Raw genomic sequence first — 20666 nt, forward strand, 5'->3', positions numbered from 1 at the left:
TTCTTCATCTGTGTTTGCTCCTTTTCAAAAGCTTCATGGAATTTTTTTATGGGGGGGGGGAGTTATTTCATGCATAATTATCTCCAATTGGTTCTTTTCTACAACAGTCTGTTGGTGATGCATGGATATGATTATTCATTGAACTGTCTTTCTCAAATACTTATTTATAGCTCATCTTTTGCCTTTGAATTCTTAACTACCCATAGATGATGCTTCTGTTTATTCTAGCTTCTACTTCCAGTGATTATGAAGAAGCCTGTCTATACTGGAAATAGAATGTACCTGTAATTTGCTTTCTGGGCAACAGGGTCTCCCCATTCTTCCTGATATTGGCAGCCACAGATAGTCCCTACTCTACCATGGTGGTCTTTGGGCCCACCCTCACCGCTCTAGCTAAGGACGAACGACTCTGGTGACTGCTGCTTGGCATGGCAGAAGTGAGGTGGAAAGAAAGCAAGTTGGAAAGCCACGTGATGAGAAAGGGAAAGCTCTCTCAGCCCGTGTGTGTGTGGAACGACCACATGGGGGAGGACAGATGTGAATGCAGTCATCTGCATAGTATAGTTAAGTGAACGAGAAATAAATTTCTGTTGTATTAATAACACTAAGGAATATACCCTATCACAGAAGAAATGTTTAGTGTGAAGAAGCCTAGGCCAGATTGGGGAGATACAAATAAACAGAGTAATCATATATACAGAGTTTTCATGATGAAAAGAGATTTAACAGGTTCTATATAGTATCCGGAAAATAGAGATTAAGATAAGAAAATCTTTCAAAATAAGCTGATTTCTTTAGAAGTCCGCACTAACAAACTGAACGGTGAGGAAAGTGTCTCAACAAAACTGAAATATCCATATGAAGAAGCCAATATAAAGGAAGTGTCGAGAATCAGATTAACTAAACTAGAAGCCTTTGAGTCTGTAACATACACATGTTTATTCCCTGGATTATTCCATTTTCAGTTGAATAACTCACAATCAACTATTAGAACAGAGGCAACAGGGACATCATCTTGTCCTCCGATAACTTGAGTCCTTCATTCTGCTCTTCACTCACTGCTCTGGCCACCCTGGTCTTGCTGTTTCTTCCAACACACCAAACATGCTATTGCTTCAGGGCCTTTGCACTTCCTTTTCTTCTGCCAGAAACCCTTGTCCCTCAGATGCCCAATGGGGTTACTCACTGCCTTACTTTTTTCAGGTCTTTCCTCAAAAGTCATCTTCTTAGTGAGGTCTTACTTAAGACTGTTTAACATTGTGACCCATCACACTCTTTTGGTATTGCTTAGCTGAATTTCCCTCCATAGCAAGAGGTTAATATTATATATTTTATTTCTTTTTCTCTCCCCCTACAATTAAAATGTAAGTCCTAGGAAGATAGAAATTTTTGTCTCTATTTTTCAATGCTATATTCCCAGTATCTAGAACTATGCCTAACAAAGAAGTACTCAATAAATATTTCTTTAATAAAATACCTGAATTTATCTTCCACCCACAGTCTTAAAAAAATGCAAACCAATTTTGCCAAAGGTATTCACACATACGAAAGGTATTCACAAACTTATTCACACATAGAAGCCTACAATATGCCTATTATGTACTCTGATCATTGAAAGGTGGGGGGGTCTTACTTCATGTATTTTACATTCTGCTAGGAGACAGAAAGGCAAACAAATATTTAATGGCAGGCAGTGATAAAAAACAAAATAGAGTAAGGGAAAAGAGAGTGATGGGCAAAAGGATCTGACCACTATAACTGAGAAACTGATCAGAGAAGGCCTTTCTAAGGTGATACTTGGCAGAGACCTGAGAAAAATAAAGGGTCATGCCAGGCAAATATCTATAAGAGTATTCCAGGCAGAAAAAGCATGAACTTCTGGTAGTTGTCTAGATGGGCATAAACTCAAAAGACAGTAATTTAGTGCCATCAAAAATTTTAAATGAGCATACTCTTTACTAAGCTATAATTATTATACTTTTAGGAATGGATGCTAGAAATATACATACAGTAATGTTCATATAAACTAAAACCCAGTAGCCCAGTTGGGCAGTTCAACAGAAAAAACCTAAAAAACCACAAAACCATCTACGAACAGGAATCTGGATAACTTTTGGTACATCAAGATAACGGAAAAAGCTATGCAGCTTATCAAGATAATGGAAAAAGCCATGTTGCTTTTAAAAGAAATGAGACTGTGTCCTGAAAAATACATTATATATAGATACACATATAAAGCAAAGTGCAAAATAGTATACAACTAACTCACTCCTATTTTTGTTAGAGAAAAAATTTATAATGTAGCCCTACTATACACATATACACACATACCATCCTGCCCAACAAGTCTATATACCAGATAGTTAACGTGACATTTTCGATAAGAAAAACTTTTCCATACCCTATTATTCACCTCTGTAAACTTGAAATTTTTACAATAAAATTTTAATAAGTCTCTTTTTAAAGTACAGTGATTCTCCCCCCTCAGATTACCTCTTCCGGCAGAGCAGAATGGGGTTTGTCCGAAGTTGCCAGTAGTAGAACTGGAGCGAAGGAAGGAATGTTCTGTAACAATGTAGTGAATGTGGCTTTGAGTGTTGGTCCAACTATTTCCCACCACAAGTGGATATGAGGAACATATACTATACTTGGTGCTGTTCTCTTAGCTTCACGAATCATCTAGTAGAGGGAAAAAAATTATATTTAGTTAAAGTCAGTATATTAGTAATGCTTGCTTTCTTAATCTGGAGCAATGTTTAACTTCCTAGAATTATAATATAAAACGCTCAAGTTTTTAAAATGCTTCCCTAGTCTCATATTCTTATGTTTAAATGTTTTGTAAAAGTCTCATTTTTAGGAAAACATGGTTGCTTCAAGCAATTAGAAAGAAAACATCTCAATCAGTCTAGAAGACTTGTGTTCAATATAAAAATATAAAACTATGTTTAAAAAATTTTAAAAGGAAAATAGCAAAAAACAGAAGCAGTGGAAAATCTGAGTACACACCACATAGCAGTTACTGTTTTATTAAATACTTTATTCACGAATTCTCACATCAGCCACACAAGGGTACTATTATTACCTCCAGTTTGTACAAGGGGAAAACAAGGCAGAGATCTAACAGCTTCCCTAAGGTTACACAGACATTAAATGGTGGAAATGTGATTTAAATCTATACTCTTTGATGAGTAGGCCATTACCTACAGTTCTTTTTTTCTTTTTTAAAAGATTTTATTTATTTGACAGACAGATCACAAGTAAGTAGAGAGGCAGGCAGAGAGAGAGAGAGAGAGGGAATCAGGCTCCCCACTGAGCAGAGCACCTGATGTGGGGCTCGATCTTAGGACCCTAAGACAACGAACCAAGCCGAAGGCAGAGGTTTAACCCACTGAGCCACCCAGGTGCGCCTACAGTTCTAATTCATAAACCTGGAGGCAGAAATCAGAACGACAAGAAAACCCAGTTCAAAAAGGGTAAAGCAACTCTAGATTGTGTCTCTGGAAGATTGTTCTTCCAGCTTATTTGTTGGGCAACGATGAATTTACCTGAGCACACGTTTCTTCAGGAGATGTAGCACTGACTCCAAAAAGAACAGGGATGTCTAACGTATATACTGCAAATTTTTCCAAAGCATGGATGACAGCTGGTGCCAAATGAGAACCTTGCCCAAAGCCTGGTTCTCCCACTATCAATATTCTTGGTCGAAAAGACATAGGTTGATAACATGCATTTCTGAAAGAAAGTAGCTGTATTTTAGAAAAAGGAAAAATTTAAAATTTTCCTCCCAAATTACGCATTTTTAACTCTTTTTTTTTTTTTTAAAGATTTTTATTTATTTATTTGACAGAGAGAAATCACAAGTAGATGGAGAGGCAGGCAGAGAGAGAGAGAGAGAGGGAAGCAGGCTCCCCGCTGAGCAGAGAGCCCGATGCGGGACTCGATCCCAGGACCCTGAGATCATGACCTGAGCTGAAGGCAGCGGTCCAACCCACTGAGCCACCTAGGTGCCCCTTTAACTCTCTTAAAGTAAAAATTTTTTGACTATGCAGCTTGTTAATCCATAATAACATGGTTCACAAGGTTTCTGGAAAATATTAACCTTCACAGATTTTAGGATTACTTTATTCAGTGAAATTTCTACTACAGTGCAACTGTAATGATAAAAATGCTTGATATTTTAACCTAAAAAAAAATCATCCAGTATCTTTTATTCAATCAACATCTTTTAGTTTTAGGGAATTTATACACCAAAAAAAGCTATAAACATTCATTTGCAGGGGAAATATACCTATTCAAATGAAGAAAATTAAAATTTTCTTTTGTCTTATTTAAGGATTTTTGAGAAAGGCCATTCTCATAAACAGATGGAACTTCATCATCACTGTATGCCAAGTCACTTTCTAGCAGAGGACATGAAATATCTATAAAACAAAAGAATATGCATTAGTAACTTTCTGGATTGCAAAGCAAATGTTTATGTAATGCTTTAGTTATTAACAAATCAATATACAAGAAATGTATAATAAAATTTTTTAAGAATATAAAATATCTGTATAGACATGAGTAAGAAATAAATATAAAAATGCCATTTCAAACTTAAAACAGATTTAATTGAGGGCAATCTATGAAGTAAATTTCCTTCAACTACCCAGGCAAAACATGACTAAATTCCTTTCAAGAGGCTCTTTTTATTATTATTTTTAAAATATTTATTTACTTATTTTGAGAGGGAGGAAAAAAAGAGAGCATGCGTGTGAGCAGGGGGTAGGCGCAGAGGGAGAAACTCAAGTTGACTCCGTGCTGAGTGCGCAGAGCCTGACACAGGCCTTGATCCCAAGACCCACGGCCAGATTGGACCTCAGCTGCAACCAAGAGTCAGATGCTCAACTGATCGTGTCACTCAGGTGCCCTGAGGAGGCTCTTTTGTGAAGAAACACTTCGGGTGTGTAAAACATTTAGCTTTACTGATTATGAAAGCTAACTTTAAACGGTCAATCAAGTTGCACACCTGAGTCCAGTGCTTTATTTGCTTTGATTTCTGCATGTGGAAATACTCTATACAGAGCTTCTAAGATCTTGTGAACGGTGCTTTGCAGGAGTGGTTTCACAACAGAGGACAGTGCCTGCCCAGGTGACGTCACAGCTCTCTGGGCAGCTGGTATCATCTTCTGCATGGCTACCTCAAAGTCCTTAGCGGAGATGTTAATTGATGAGAGATCCAACTGTAGTTTCTCACTAGTAGTATAGATCTGCGGGTAGCGTCGACGCAGAGCACATAAAGCAGCCTCGGAGCATATTGACTTAATATCTGCACCGCAGTATCCTATCCAAGGCAACCAAAAAATTTTTTAAATGTAAATCATCACCCTATTAGCATGACCATGGTTAAAAGAAAATTAAAACACCACCTAGCAATATACTAGAAAAATACTTAGAATAAGGCTAACATTTCTCTTTTACCCAGTGAACTTACAATGGTAGTAATAACCATAAACAAATCTAGCAACTTTTGCAAGTGTAATGTACAAACACTAAATACACAGAGCATTCAAGAACAAGAGTTTTAAAATCAGACAGACTAGGGTGAAATTCCAGTTTATCACTTACTACACATATGATCGTTGGAGGAACATTTACGCTCTCTCAGCCATTTCTACATCTACATAGGGATAATGCTACCTACTTCACTGGACTGATGTGAGAATTTCTTGAAATAATATATGTAGAATGCTGAACAGAATGACTAGAAAAATGTGAAGAGCAAAAGATGGCTGTTATTATTATTATTATTGTCTAACTTGGCTTTCAAATTCTACAACAGCCAATTCATCAAATATCTCTATTTAATATCCAGGATTTTTTAAGAAGAAAACATGCCACAAATAAGAGATTAGAAACAAACATAACCTGTATTTCTTTAAACATAACGATGCAAGGCTACAACTTGTTTCAGCTGTGAAACACATGCATTTTATCTTTTAATGCGTAAAGCAATGTTTACCAACACAGTTTTCTGCTAGTTCTTCTAGAAATATGTCCAGTGGTTTAGGATTCCAATCCCTTGTGTGAATCTTAAGAATTTCTTTTCGAGCCTACGAAGAAGAACAATTTAACTTTTTAAATAATAAGGTGCTATTCGGATTTTATCTAAAATCATACAGAAATCAATACCTATTATAATAAAAAATATGAAACATTAAAAGTGATAAGATGATGATGTTATTTGTAAGCATTTAAGGAGTTTATGTTAAAGAATATCTGCATTTATAGTGCTCAAGTTCTAGTCACCATAAATGTGTATGAGACAAATTAAATAATGATAGGATTAGTCTTCATTCTGGTACGCATTAAACATTGTATTTTTTTTAAAGATTTACTTATTTATTCCAGAGAGAGAGACAGCACCCACCTGTGGGGAGAGGGGCACAGGGAGAGTAGCAGACTCCCCGTTGAGGGCAGAGCCTGATCTCATGACCTGAGCTGAAGTTGAGTTGGATGCTTAACCAGGCAAGCTACCCAGGTGCCCCGAAAATTGTTCTTTAGAGCACTGGCAGCTCTACTCATATTTTCCTGCTTGGTTCTCAAAAGATTAAGCAGGTGTTTTTTTTTTTAAAGATTTTATTTATTTGAGAGAGAGAGAGAGAGAGAGAGAGAAAGAATGAGAGAGAGAGAGAGCATGCGAAGAGAGAGGTCAGCGGGAGGAGCAGAGTCCCTGTCAAGCAGGGAGCCTGATGTGGGACTCGATCCTGGGACTCCAGGATCATGACCCGAGCCAAAGGCAGTCGCTTAACCAACTGAGCCACCCAGGCACCCAAAATATAATTAAGCAGTTTTAAAATAACTGCGTAGGATCATATGGTAGTACCCATGAAAAAGCCAATGCTAATAAACTGGCTGAGGATTGACTGTTCATTAGGCCACGTGTTCTAAAGCAAAATAAAGTTGTATGGTTAACAACCAAAGGCCATGCTCAAATTGAGAAACTTTTTTTTTAAAAGACTGATTGATTGATTTGAAAAAGAGTGAGAGCCCATGAGTAGGGGAAGGGGCGGAAGGAAAGGGGACAGGAGAATCTCAAGCGGACTCTGCCCTGAGCATGAAATGCGCTGCAGGGCTCCATCTCCCAACCCTGAGATCATGACCTGAGCCGAAATCAAGAGTTAGATGCTTCGCTGACTGAGCCACCCAGGTGACCCTCAAATTGAGAAAATTTTAAGAGTATTTTTTGGGAAGGCATTATTTAAAAAAAAAAATAAAAAAATAAACAAAAAATCCAAGTTATTTTCTTTAAATAAAATAATGCCTTCCTAAAAAAACACACACACATATATATATTTGGATGTTAATCACATATGACTTTTGCTTCAGAACATACAAAACTCAATTTTCAAATTTTTACTGTGCCAAGATTTGTCCATGATATGGACAACACATTCTGTCAAAATCTGAAACATGTTAAATTCCTACATCTTTGTCAGGCAGGCTGAAAAGGAATTCTCTGTCAAAGCGACCAGGCCTTCGCAAAGCAGGATCGATAGAATCCAGTCTGTTGGTTGCACCAATGACCACAATTTCTCCTCTGCTGTCCAATCCATCCATAAGTGCTAGCAAGGTGGAAACAATGGAACTAAATGTAAAAATAAGAGAGAAGAGATTAAACATATGATGCTGAGTATGTCTTCTTTTGCTAAGATTTAATAGATTAAGCATGTGAACAAATTTTCTCAGAGCATGCCATTATTTCCAATAGATTAAAAACTGTAAAATAACACACTAAATGGCATACAGAGATTACAATCAATGAAAAACATAGATGGCCTTTTTTTTTTTTTTTAAAGATTTTATTTGTTTATTTGACAGAGATCACAAGTAGACAGGCAGGCAGAGAGAGAGAGAGGGAAGCAGGCTCCCCGCTGAGCAGAGAGCCTGATGTGGGACTCGATCCCAGGACCCTGAGATCATGACCTGAGCCGAAGGCAGCGGCTTAACCCACTGAGCCACCCAGGCGCCCCCATAGATGGCCTTTAAAATGCCACAAATGGGTTCTGGAAGACATTTTGTGAAGCATAACTTCACATAGGAACATGAAAGTCGCCCAAAAAGGATACAATTAAAAAAAAAAAAAAAAAAAAAGACAAACTTTATGTGAAAAATGCTCCATTGTGTATACATTATCTAAGAACGCCCAAATAAAACAATATATACATAAATCATAAAAATAAAACTTCAATTACATTTTAACTATGGATAGAGAATTATAAAACCTCCACATCTTCATTACCCACTGTCTCCCCCTCCCTTTTTTAAGATTTTACTTATTTGACAGATAGAGATCACAAGTAGGCAGAGAGGCAGACAGAGAGAGAGGGGGAAGCAGACTCCTCGCTGAACAGAGAGCCTGATGCGGGGCTCGATCCCAAGACCCTGGGACCATGACCTGAACCAAAGGCAGAGGTTTTAACCCACTGAGTCACCCAGGCGCACCGCCCCCCCTTTTTTAAAGTTTATTTAAATCTCTACACCCAACATGGGGCTCGAACTAAAGACCCCGAAATCAAGAGTCATGTACTCTTCCAACTCAGCCAGCCAGGCACCCCTTCATCACCCACTTTCAACAATTATCAGTGTCCTTTTTTCTGATGTAATCCAATAGTTCTTTGACGAAGAAAACCCAAAAACTTCACACACATCATTTAATCCGTACACATTTCATATTAAATAATGCATTTCTGAGATAAGGACTGCAGAACTCCACAGTACTAGGATACCAATGGAAATGACAATAATCCCTTAACATCACCTAATATTGAATTTTCCTGATCGTTTCAGAGTATCTTTTCACATTCGATTTTTTAAAGCCAAGACCCATATACTACACTTGGTCAAATGTCCCTCAAATCAAGAGTTTCTGTTGGATCTTCCTTTTTATTCCTTTATGCCATGTATTTGTTGAAGTAACTGGGTCATTTGCCTTTTAAAATCTCCTTCCCATATTCTGGATTGGTCTGCTTGCCTCCTAATAGGGTCATTTAACCCGTCCTCTATCTTTCATATTTCCTATGAACTGGCAATTAGCTCTAGAAGCTTAACAGATGCAGGCTGAACTACTTGGGATAGCATGTATCATCGGAACATACCGTGTACTTGCTATTGTATATGCAGGAGGCACATAATGCGAGTTTTCCCTTTAAGATCAGCGAACTGGGTTTAAGTGACGTGTTACCAGTTTACTACATTTATCATAAACTTCACTATCAACCTTATTATCTGTTTTTATAGCCGCTGATTGCTTAGATCAGGGTTTCTTAATCTTGGCACATATTAACATTTGGGTTAGGTAACTTTGTTGTACAGAGCTGTCCTCTGCACTGTAGGATGTTTCACAGCGCCTGTGGTCCTTACCTACCTCCTTTAATTTGTGACAATTAAAAATGTCTCCAGACATTTGACCCATGTAAGGGGAAGAGGAGAAATCCACTACCACTTGAAAACCACAGGCCTTGATCCACTATTTGCGAAATGGCAATTTTCTATTTCAATAATTTTCCTTGCATTTATAAACTATGATTTTCCTATAAAGAATAATGTTACTCCATTAATTATTAAATTACTCTGAATCATGGTCTGAATCATAGCTACAGGATAGGAAAAAGAAATGCTTGATTCATTTTCTTTATCAATTTTCAGAGTAGTGAGTCACTATTTTAAGCATCCTCTGGAGTGACCAATTCGGTTTTTATTTTTAAAAAATCATTAAAAACTGACAGTTTTTATGTATTTGATGCTATTCACTCTGTTTTAGTCCTTCTTTTTGATGCTCAAATTATCCCATCTTGGTTCATGGAAACTCCTTCAAAATTTTTTGACTATGTCACTCTGATGTGACCCCGGTAGTTTTTTTTTTTTTTTCCAAGCCAAACTGTATCCAGCTTTATTAAAGATACTTTTCATAAACAATCATGGTATTTCAGGCAGGACATGGGCAGACAATCATTAACAGTATACAACAACTTTCAAACTCCCTTCTTCAATGGACTACCAAAATCAGAAAGCCACTATAAAACCCAATGCAGTCTTCATGTGATGCTCGGAGCTGGGACGTAGAGTGAGGGCGAACAGTTCACATTTAGCATGTTGTTTTAACAATGTTTCACAAGCCGACCCTGACTTTCAGGAAATGAAATGAAAATGGCAGCATTATCCATCTGAAGATCCACGAGCTAAAAAGGAACTCTTTTGAGGGACGCCATCTCAGTGGTGACACTTTGTCAAGTCCAGATTGCCTGACATACTGGGAACCATGTCTTGGGGGTCGGGTTCCAACAGGTCTCTGGGTTTAAGGGAGTCAAGTCTATGTTGAAGGCAGAGAGGGAGAAGAGGACATAAAAACTGAATTTTAGTTTTTTCCATGCCACTAAGGGATTTGTACCCAGGCGGCTCATGTGTGTCAACGTCAAGGAACCCCTCCTCCTGGGAGCCAAGAGGAAGTTTCTCAAAACTAGGAGGGAAAGGTGTTTTCCCCCTGTGTCAATCTAGCTTCAGAGATATTCTATTAGTGACATATGCCCTTCCCCCAAAACAACAATGAAGTGTTCTGTGTGCTAGCAACATAGTTTAAAAAAAAAAAAAAAAAGTAAAACAAAATTCTGCATTTTTATAAAACTTGATAAAAAAAATAGCACTTCAAACTGTACAGTCACCAGAAGTACACAGTTATCAAAAATGCACACCCGTCACTTGGCATCTCCAGCACCTTTAGCTTTCTGTGCCCGGTCTGTTTGGGCGTCTCCGTTCTCTGAGGGTTATTTCCATACTTGCTGGCGTCAGCTTTCCCCCTTTTCTCTTTGGGTACCTTCTCTCCCTTCTTTGCTGGGGCCTTTTTAGACTTGGGCTCTGACTTTGGAGGAGCAGGTTAAGCAGATAACCTTGCAGATCTTCTCCGTGGCTCGTCCTTCACCTTGGCTTTATCTCCTGTAGCATCCCCCTCAGCCTTTCTCTTGGGCATGGTGGCGACGGCGGCGGGACGTAAGCGCTGGACGCCGGGATGCAGCAGCGCGCCGACTTTGGCCCGTCCCTTTGGCCGGTCCGGGGGTCGTTCTCGCCTCTTCTTCTTCACACTGCTCCGACCCCGGTAGTTTCTGATTGCCTCCTTGCTTCCGGGCATGACATGGTATTCCAGACTTGTCTTATTTCCATTATCTACCATCCCTCCTAAGAGCTGTAGTATTTAGAAACGACATTTTGGGTACTAGGGGTACGAATTGTTACTGGATTGTAAAAGCTTCTAGGCCTTTTAAAGTGTCCAGAGCTAGAAACCATTTTTTCTTCAAAAAAATCATTGTGAGTTCATTCTGATACTCCCAATTCAAAGTAAAGATTTTACGTTTTTTGTTTTTTAAAGATTTTCTTTATTTGTCAGAGAGAGAGAGGGAGCGAGAGTGAGCACAGGCAGACAGAATGGCAGGCAGAGACAGAGGGAGAAGCAGGCTCCCTGCCGAGCAAGGAGCCCGATGTGGGACTCGATCCCAGGACACTGGGATCATGACCTGAGCCGAAGGCAGCTGCTTAACCAACTGAGCCACCCAGGCATCCCAAGATTTTACGGTTTTAATTTAACTTATTTTATATTTAATCCTCTTTTTCTTAGGCTAAAAATCATATATTCTAAGGCATTCACAAGCTCGCTTATTTGCATTATCTGACTGGTATTATTACTAATAAAAAATACAGTTTAATCATGTAACATTTATTTACTTATTTATTTATTGTAAAGATTTTATTTATTTGACAGAGAGAGAGAGAGATCACAAGTAGGCAGAGAGGCAGACAGAGAGAGAGGGGGAAGCAGGTTCCCCTCCGAGCAGAGAGCCCGATGAGAGGCTTGATCCCTGGACTGAGAACATGACCTGAGCCGAAGGCAGAGGCCCAACCCGCCGAGCCACCCAGGCGCCCCTAATCATGTAACTTTTAAAAATGCTTATTTAACGGGGGCGCCTGGGTGGCTCAGTGGTTAAGCCGCTGCCTTCGGCTCAGGTCATGATCTCAGGGTCCTGGGATCGAGTCCCGCATCGGGCTCTCTGCTCAGCAGGGAGCCTGCTTCCTCCTCTCTCTCTCTCTCTCTCTGCCTACTTGTGATTTCTCTCTGTCAAATAAATAAATAAAATCTTAAAAAAAAAATGCTTATTTAACGGGACGCCTGGGTGGCTCAGTTGGTTAAGCAGCTGCCTTCGGCTCAGGTCATGATCCCAGCGTCCTGGGATCGAGTCCCACATCCGGCTCCTTGCTCAGCGGGGAGCCTGCTTCTCCCTCTGCCTCTGCCTGCCATTCTGTCTGCCTGTGCTCGCTCTCCCCCCCCCCCCCCCTCTGATAAATAAATAAAATCTTAAAAAAAAAAAAAATGCTTATTTAACAAAAATGTTTATGCTCAGATTGTTTAAGTCTTCGGTTAAAAAAAAAACAAAACCAGAGTGCCTGGGTAGTTCAGTTGGTTATGTGACTGCTTTTGGCTCAGGTCATGATCCTGGAGTCCTGGGATCATGTCCCACATTGGGCTCCCCGCTCAGCGGGGAGTCTGCTTCTCTGACTCTCCCCTCTCTCATCCTCTTTCTCAAATAAATAAATAAAATCTTAAAAAACCAAACACCCCCCCAAACTTGCACACTAAGTTTCCCATATATATATTTTCCCATAAATATATATATATATATATATATATATAGTAGAAACCAGGTCCCTCATTAGTGCAGTAGGTAGCGCTCAGCCTCATAAAACATAGCCACCTGGTTTTCCCAATACCATTTACGGAAGAGACTGTCTATCCTATAGTCTTACACACAATGTCCCCATTGCATATTCCTGCCTCATTTGTCACAGATTAATTGACCCTATAGCGCGGATTTACTTCTGGGGTCTCTATCTTGTCCCTTTCATCTATTTTTGTGCCAGTGTCATATTGTTCTGATTACCATAGCTTTGTAGCATATTTTGAAATCTGGGACTGTGCTCTATACAAGAGCAAAATCTTTGCTCTTTCTCAGGACTGCTTCGGCAATCTTTGAAATCAGACCACTTTCTTACACCATTCACAAAAATAAACTCAAAATGGAATAAAGACCTAAAAATGAGACCAGAAACCATAAAACTGCCTAAAGAAAACATAGGAAGTAATATCTTGGATGTCAGCCTTTGCAACATTTTTCTAGATGTGTCTTCTTAGGCAAAAGAAACCAAAGCAAAGTTAAACTTCTGGGAATACACCAAAATAAAATGCTTTTGCAAAGCAAAGGAAGCTATCAACAAAACAAAAAGGCAACCTACTGAATAGAAGATATTTCCAAATGATATATCCGAAAAGTTGTTAATATCAAAAATATATAAAGAACTTCTACAACACAACACCAAAAAAACCCAAATAATCTGATTTTAAAAATGGGAAGAGCACATTCTTTGAAAGGGCATTTTCCCAAAGAAGACATACAGATAGCCACACAGGAAAAGATAGTCAACATCACTAATCATCAGGGAAATGCAAATCAAACCACAATGAGATATCATTTTATACCTGTCAGAATGGCTAATAAGACAAGAAATATTAAGTGTTGGCAATGATGTGGAGAAAAGAAAACCCTTTGGGACTGTAAGTTGGTACAGCCACTATGGAAAATAGTACAGAGGTTCCTCAAAAAGTTAAAAAATAAAAATACCAATCTCCCCATTTAATCCAATAATTCCACTATTGGTTATTTACTGCCCCCCCAAAAAAGCCCCACTAGTTCAAAAATGTATATGTACCTCTGTTTAATAAAGCATTGTTTACAATAGCCGAAATATGGAAGCAACCTAGCTGTCCATCAATAGATGACGGATAGGTAAAGATGTGCTATATATGTATACAAGGGAATGTTACTCGGCCACAAAAAATAATGGGATCTTGCCATTTGCAACAACATAGATTGACCAAGGGGATGTTATACTAAGAGAAATGTCAGGTAAAGACAAATACCGTATGATTTCAGTTATATGTAGAATCTAAAAACAAAACAAAAACCACACAAACGAAACCATAAACACAGAAAAAAAAATGGTAATTGCCAGAGGGAAGGGAGCTGGATGACGAGCAAAATGGGTGAAGATCAAATGGCACAAACTTACAGTTATAAAATACGTGATGAAGATGAAAAGTACAGCATGGGGAATATAGTCAATACTGTAATAGTGTTGTGTGGTGACAGATGGTAACTACACTTATCCTGGTATGGGCATAGCTTAATGTATAGAATTGCGGAATCACTATGTTTTACACCTTAAACTAACAACATTGTATGTCAACTATCCTTCAATTAAAAAACCTATGTATGAACTTGAGATACATGTGATGTATCTCACATCACATGTGCTGTGAGATGGCATGTGATGAGATGGCATGTGCTTCCCAAACTGCACTACAATTTTTGTTGCTAAAATTTCTCCAATTCCTTACAGAACGTTTGCAGAACATGGTAAGCACTCAGTTAGTTCAATACAATGAATACAGTATGGTTTATGACGATGAAATGTGCCATGTATAAAAAGTTTGTATGATTACTGGTAGGGTATTACAGACACAACAATTTTTATCATAGCATTTAACATTTTAATTTACTGATAGCAACAAATGAAACCGTGTAGCGTCAAGTCAAAGAAGGCTATCAGGCTACAGTAAATACTGTTAGGTATTAGAAAAATAAAAGCCTATCTATCACTCACATCACTATGTCTTGCTCCTCTTTATATTATTTACAATAAAAAGACAATGCAATACTAGCATATATGCAAATGCAAACATTTGCTTTAGGGCATCCCAAATTAACTAAGCAATTACAGATAATACATGAAACCAGCTAAAAAGAAGTTCTGACAAACTGAAGATGAACTAGGATTAGAAGTAGTTTCGATTCAAGTCGAGGCGGGGGCAGTAAGGACAAGGGCCCCGCGTGGGCACAGCTTATCACAGGGGGGGGAGGGTGCAATTTTCCCATCCTAAAAATGAAAAAGTTGACCCAATCTTTGAATCTCCAACTAGTAGTCATGCGCAAAGACATATTTTGTTTGGCTAAGACAGTGTCTTAAAAAACCTTAATGAGCTGGCAACATTTAGAAGATACTTAACACAAAAATTTGAACTAACATTTAAGAAAGAGAACAAATTCATTTTTCAAGTCTGAGTCAGCTTCTGCACTTCAGTTAACAGGTTGGAGCTAAAAATGACTTATGATGAGATGGTCTGCTACATTCTCAGCCGTGGCCCAACTCTCACTATTGGTCTGTCTCACTTATTTCATTTGCTTTACACCTCACTGTCCCAGGGGCTTTTAAGTTTGTATCATGAATTAAACCTGCATCATGAACTAAATGAGTATTTTTATACTGTGCTTGTGAAAACTTTGCCATGCACAAATGGTCTATTTTATCTTTTTGTACTATATATTAGGGTTCTACCAAAATAAGGAAACTATTGCTTTGTAAAGTATCTTTCACTGTTTAACATTCTATTCCTCATGCAACATCAGTATAGCTCAGAAAACAGGAAGAAAGGCAGAGGTGCCATCAAGCAAAGTTTACCTGTGAATTTGATCTTGCCTGCTTGATCGTACTGGAGCCAGACCATCGATTTCATCAAAAAAAATAATGGATGGGCGCATCTGATAAGCCTAGAAAACAGGTCCAGTGGTTGCATGTTATCATCAGTAACTTCAAATATACAGACGTATTATGAGCCATTTTAATACACTTTCATTCCAACTTGCTTATAGAATTTATTTATAATTCATAAATCTAAATGTAAATCCCAGAACCAGATTTTAAGGATCCAAACTAAAATATAATATATATAATTTAATTTTACTTGTATTCTCAATTGGAGATATTCAAAATACATACTCCCCTGACCACATACCTCAGGTTTCATATAGCTATAGTTATTGGAACACATAAAATTATCTATTCAAGACCAAGTGTTAAAACAAGACAAAGACCAGAAGACAATGACATAGCCTTCTTCCAGGTTAGGATGGTAAAACATTAAGCAAGATGCCATTGTTTTGTTTTGTTTTTTTAAGTCTGCTTCAATAAAGTTGAAGAAACTCAGTGAGCTATATAAAGAGATTTAAGAGCATCTGCAGCAATATGCCTCAATAGATCAGAATGTATTATCTCACAATGTGCTATCGATACAATCTGGGATATGAAATTGAAAGTCTCTAGGGCAGAACTAATCTTCAGCTCACATACTGAGACATCTCACTATGCTAAGTATGAGAGTTTCGGTCTCTCTCTAGATATGAGCCTTAAGACTCCAAAGAACTTAAGATTCAATCATTTCTTTGTCTTTTTCCTATAGAACTGTTCATCATAGGTCAGTATTATCTTGACATACAAAAGAAAATAATCCATAGATTATATATTTGGTCTAATTCTTCTGAGTTTATTTCTATGAAATATGATGAAATATAAGACTTATCTAATTCTCACATACTTACATTTACATTGATTATAGGTCTACATAGGTAAATAAATTTTAATATCATACCTGATCAAATAATAATCGTAGCTGTCTTTCAGACTCTCCTACCCATTTACTCAGACAATCAGCACCTTTCCTCATGAAGAATGCTACTCTCTTATCCCCTTGACTGCATTCATTGGCAAGTGCTCTAGCAACCAGAGTTTTTCCAGTTCCAGGTGGACCATAAAACAAACAACCTCTATAACAGAATAAGCATTATTTTAGTATTACATTAGAAAGTAGACTATTTAAACAAAATTAGAAATCAATTTCACAAATGCAGTTAGTGAATAAAAAATAAGACAAATGAAATATTGTTTCAATCCATAGAGCACAGTTTAAAACCTGAAAATATCAATACTACAAAACTGAAATTGATAACACCCTTTATTTGAAACTATTTTCTTTTATTCACTCATCATGCTCATCATATTATTTACCTTGCACAGAAGTCAGGCTTAAACAGGCTTGATAGTTTACTTTTATAACATTATCAGGGGAAAGAATAGCAGATTTCACCTACAACCCTTGGTTTCAGTGCCAGTAACATAGTACCAAAAGTTTTGTATGAAAACATGATGGGAATGAATAGAAAAGAAAGATAAAAGAAGAGAGCTTAAAGAAATAATACATGGGGACACCTGAGTGGCTCAGTGGGTTAAGCCTCTGCCTTCGGCTCAGGTCATGATCTCAGGGTCCTGGGATCCAGTCCCACACTGGGTTCCCTGCTGAGCAGGAAGCCTGCTTGCCCCCTCCCTCTGCTGCTCCCCCTGCTTGTGCTCTCTCTCCTTCTCTCACTGTCAAATAAATAAATTCTTAAAAAAAAAAAAAAAAAAAATAGGTGTTTCAGTGCCAGGGACTAGGACAATGTAAATAATTTGAAATCATTCTTGGTGATATCACTGTAATGGGGTAATCTATAGTTTTTCACATATTTCCAAAGTTATTCATTGCTCTTTGGATAGAATTCCCCCCAAAATGGATTGTACTCATAATTCTAATTAGAAATGTAAAAAGGATATAGAAATAGAACATGTCAGGGATTAAGTGCTACTAAAGTAACATGAAATAATCAATTTCAGATCATCATATAACTGCTCTTGAAAATTAACATTAAGGAAGATTCCAGAAAAGCAAAAATGACAAAATAAGAGTTGTGGGGGAAAATTCACACATAATAGATGAAATCTATTAAAAGAGTAATATATATATATATAAAAGAAATGGAGATGATCAAATGCAGATAGAAAAAATAAAACTGTTAAAAAACACACCATATGGGGACACCTGGGTGGCTCAGTGGGTTAAAGCCTCTGCCTTGGGCTTAGGTCATGATCCCAGGGTCCTGGGATCAAGTACAGCATTGGGCTCTAGACAAGGGGAACCTGCTTCCCCTTGTCTCTGCCTGCCTCTCTGCCTACTTGTGATCTCTGTCAAATAAATAAATAAAATCTAAAAAAAAAAAAAAAGTTGAACTTCTCTTAAAGTTCCATTAATATTATAAATGTTCTCAAATTTTAGCTATTAATGGACAGAATAAAATATTGCAATACTATAAAAAATTAGCAAATTTAAAAAGAAACATCTCCTCTAATTTTTTCTCATTTCCCTGTCCTTATATCAAATATATAATCATGTTAACCTACTGTTTTCACATGGTGTGTTTTTTTTTTTAAAAAGATTTTATTTATTTATTTGACAGACAGAGATCACAAGTGGGCAGAGAGAGAGGGGGAAGCAGGTTCCCCGCCGAGCAGAGAGCCCAGCTCAGGGCTTGATCCCAGGACCCTGAGACCATGACCTGAGCTGAAGGCAGAGGCCTAACCCACCGAGCCACCCAAGCACCCCAGTTCAACTTTTTTTTTACACTTCAATATTGGGTATTATAAATGAGTCAAAATACAGGGCTGTCATGGTGGCGCAGTTGGTTGAGTGTTTTGGCTCATGTTTTAGTCTCAGGGTTGTAAGACCGAGCCCTGTGTCAGGCTCCATGCTCAGGGTGGAGTCTGCTTAAGACTCTCCCTCCCTTTGCCCCTCCCTCCCGTGCTCTCTCTCTCTCTCCCTCAAATAAATAAATTTCTAAAAAACAAAAACAAAGGGTGCCTGGGTGGCTCAGTCAGTTGGGCATCTGCCTTTGGCTCAGGTCATGATCCCAGCATCCTGGGACTGAGACCCACATCAGACTCTGCTCCCAGGAAGCCTGCTTCTCCCTCCACCTGCTTATGTTCTCTCTCTCCAATGACTAAACAGAATCTTTAAAACAAACATACAAACAAAAACAAAATATGGCCAAATTACATCAAAAACTTAAAACAAATGCTTGGTATTAGTCTACATACTATTCAGTTTTTGGCATAAAGTTCTTCGGCTGCAAGGAACAACATCTGGTTTACTTCACTAATTGGAATAGCTCTGTTTAATGCTGGAATGGCCTCTTCTTGGTATCTCTTCTGCTTTTGTTTTTAGCATAATTACCTGTGATCGTATGAATGGACTAGAGTGGACAGAGGTACTCATTACATTTATTCCAAATAAAGGTAAATAACCAGTCACTACAGTAATGAGGAGAAAGAAAGGCAATGCAACTGCCCTATATTTTTAAGGCCAATAGGGTTAGCCTAAGGAGGTTAGCCAAGATTCAGGAATAAAAGCCCACACAAAATGTAGTATGAAGCCAGACTGGGAGCTTAAGAAATGAACAAAGCCATAAATTACTCTTTGTGGCAATGGGAACAGTAAATTTTCCACCATTTTCCTTTGGCTTTAGACAGTCTTAGGTCCTTGAAATGCCCACTCGTGCTCCTCCCGACAGCTCTGCCACCTCAGCGGCAAAACACAGTAGGGGCAGAGAGGGAAAACTGAGGGAAAGGCTGGGTCATAATGGGTCTCTCCTCTTCAGACCCAATTTACTAAATTAACTAGGTACTTCCAATACTTCTTATAAGCAGCAAGTGTTGTTATTTAATACTAATATCTTTCTAATTAAAAATAGGTTTAATTCACCAATGTTTAACTGTGTATGGTACATAACTTTTATAATGGGAAAGGGGAAAAAAGCTTACTAATTTAAAAAAAAGTTTCCTTAAATCAATGTTTCCATACAGGATGATTCAGGAAGAAAAAAGTTTCATGAGGAAAAAAGAATCAGGAGCTAGTGTTTAAAAATGGGTTAATAATGTATAAAAACTAGAAGAAAAAGGAAAAAGACTAAGTGTGGTGATATGAAAACTAAAATAAAGTAGCTCCCAATAAGAAAGCTAATTTGTGGGCTGCCTGGGTGTCTCAGTCAGTTAAGCATCTATCTGACTCTTGATCTTGGCTCAGGTCATGATCTCAGGGTTGTGAGAATGATGGTGTCGGGCTCCATGCTAGGCAAGGAGACTGTTTAACATTCTCTTCCTCTCCCTCTGCACTGCAACCCCAGAGCCCTCCCTCTCTCTTAAAAAAAACAAACAGGGCACCTGAGTGGCTCAGTGGGTTAAAGCCTCTACCTTTGACTCAGTTCATGATCCCAGGGTCCTGGGATTGAGCCCTGCATCAGGCTCTTTGCTCAGCAGGGAGCCTGCTTCCTCCTCTCTCTCTGCCTGCCTCTCTGCCTACTTGTGATCTTTGTCTGTCAAATAAATAAATAAAAATCTAAAAGAAAACAAACAAACAAATAACAAAAAAATTAATTTGCAAAACACCTCTTGAAATTTAGAGGTAATATTATCTCCAGGCAGGAGAGAAGGGTTGGGTTGAAGTTTGAGGATGGAATAAGACATTATTATTAAAAAACGGTGAGACCACCCCTTTCTTTTACTACTCTGTGCAGGCAAATTGCTTGGCTAATTTACTTGCCCCTATGAGAAAAGATGAGATCCTGCAGAAAGTAAGTTAAGAACTCCATGTTGAACAGTGTAGACTACTAACCCTTTCTCAGGCCTACTGCTAAAATGCTGGCAGCCAGATTCATAAGCTTCAAACAGAAAACTGGAAAATTTGTCTCTGGTGGGGAAAAACATGCCTAGATACTGACTTTGAGGACTTCTGGTAAAAGAATCACCACCCAACCATCATCCTAAGGTGAGGCCTAGAAATTAACAAGCTCTACAAGTGGCTTTTAAAAACATGCTCCAGGGCG

The 20666-nt window shown here is 38.2% G+C and overlaps 1 protein-coding gene and 2 pseudogenes across 2 annotated transcripts in view; all 3 read right to left on the minus strand.

Moving 5' to 3' along the window:
• The window catches only part of ATAD2 (ATPase family AAA domain containing 2), a 70452-nt gene that overhangs the window by 15353 nt on the left and 34433 nt on the right, over positions 1-20666 (minus strand). For both annotated transcript variants that reach the window (XM_059395114.1, XM_059395113.1), the window contains exons 12-19: positions 16568-16742; positions 15601-15689; positions 7468-7627; positions 6002-6092; positions 5009-5323; positions 4289-4421; positions 3546-3732; positions 2494-2679 (exon numbers count right to left, since the gene is read on the minus strand). In XM_059395114.1, coding sequence (XP_059251097.1) covers positions 2494-2679; positions 3546-3732; positions 4289-4421; positions 5009-5323; positions 6002-6092; positions 7468-7627; positions 15601-15689; positions 16568-16742 — 1336 coding nt within the window. The remainder of the gene's footprint in view (positions 1-2493; positions 2680-3545; positions 3733-4288; positions 4422-5008; positions 5324-6001; positions 6093-7467; positions 7628-15600; positions 15690-16567; positions 16743-20666) is intronic.
• LOC132013262 (non-histone chromosomal protein HMG-17-like) lies at positions 9581-11188 on the minus strand (annotated as a pseudogene).
• Positions 18832-19406, minus strand: LOC132013263 (phosphatidylinositol N-acetylglucosaminyltransferase subunit P-like; annotated as a pseudogene).

The sequence above is a fragment of the Mustela nigripes genome, chromosome 3 (assembly GCF_022355385.1).
Source record: "Mustela nigripes isolate SB6536 chromosome 3, MUSNIG.SB6536, whole genome shotgun sequence".
Taxonomy (NCBI): Eukaryota; Metazoa; Chordata; class Mammalia; order Carnivora; family Mustelidae; genus Mustela; species Mustela nigripes.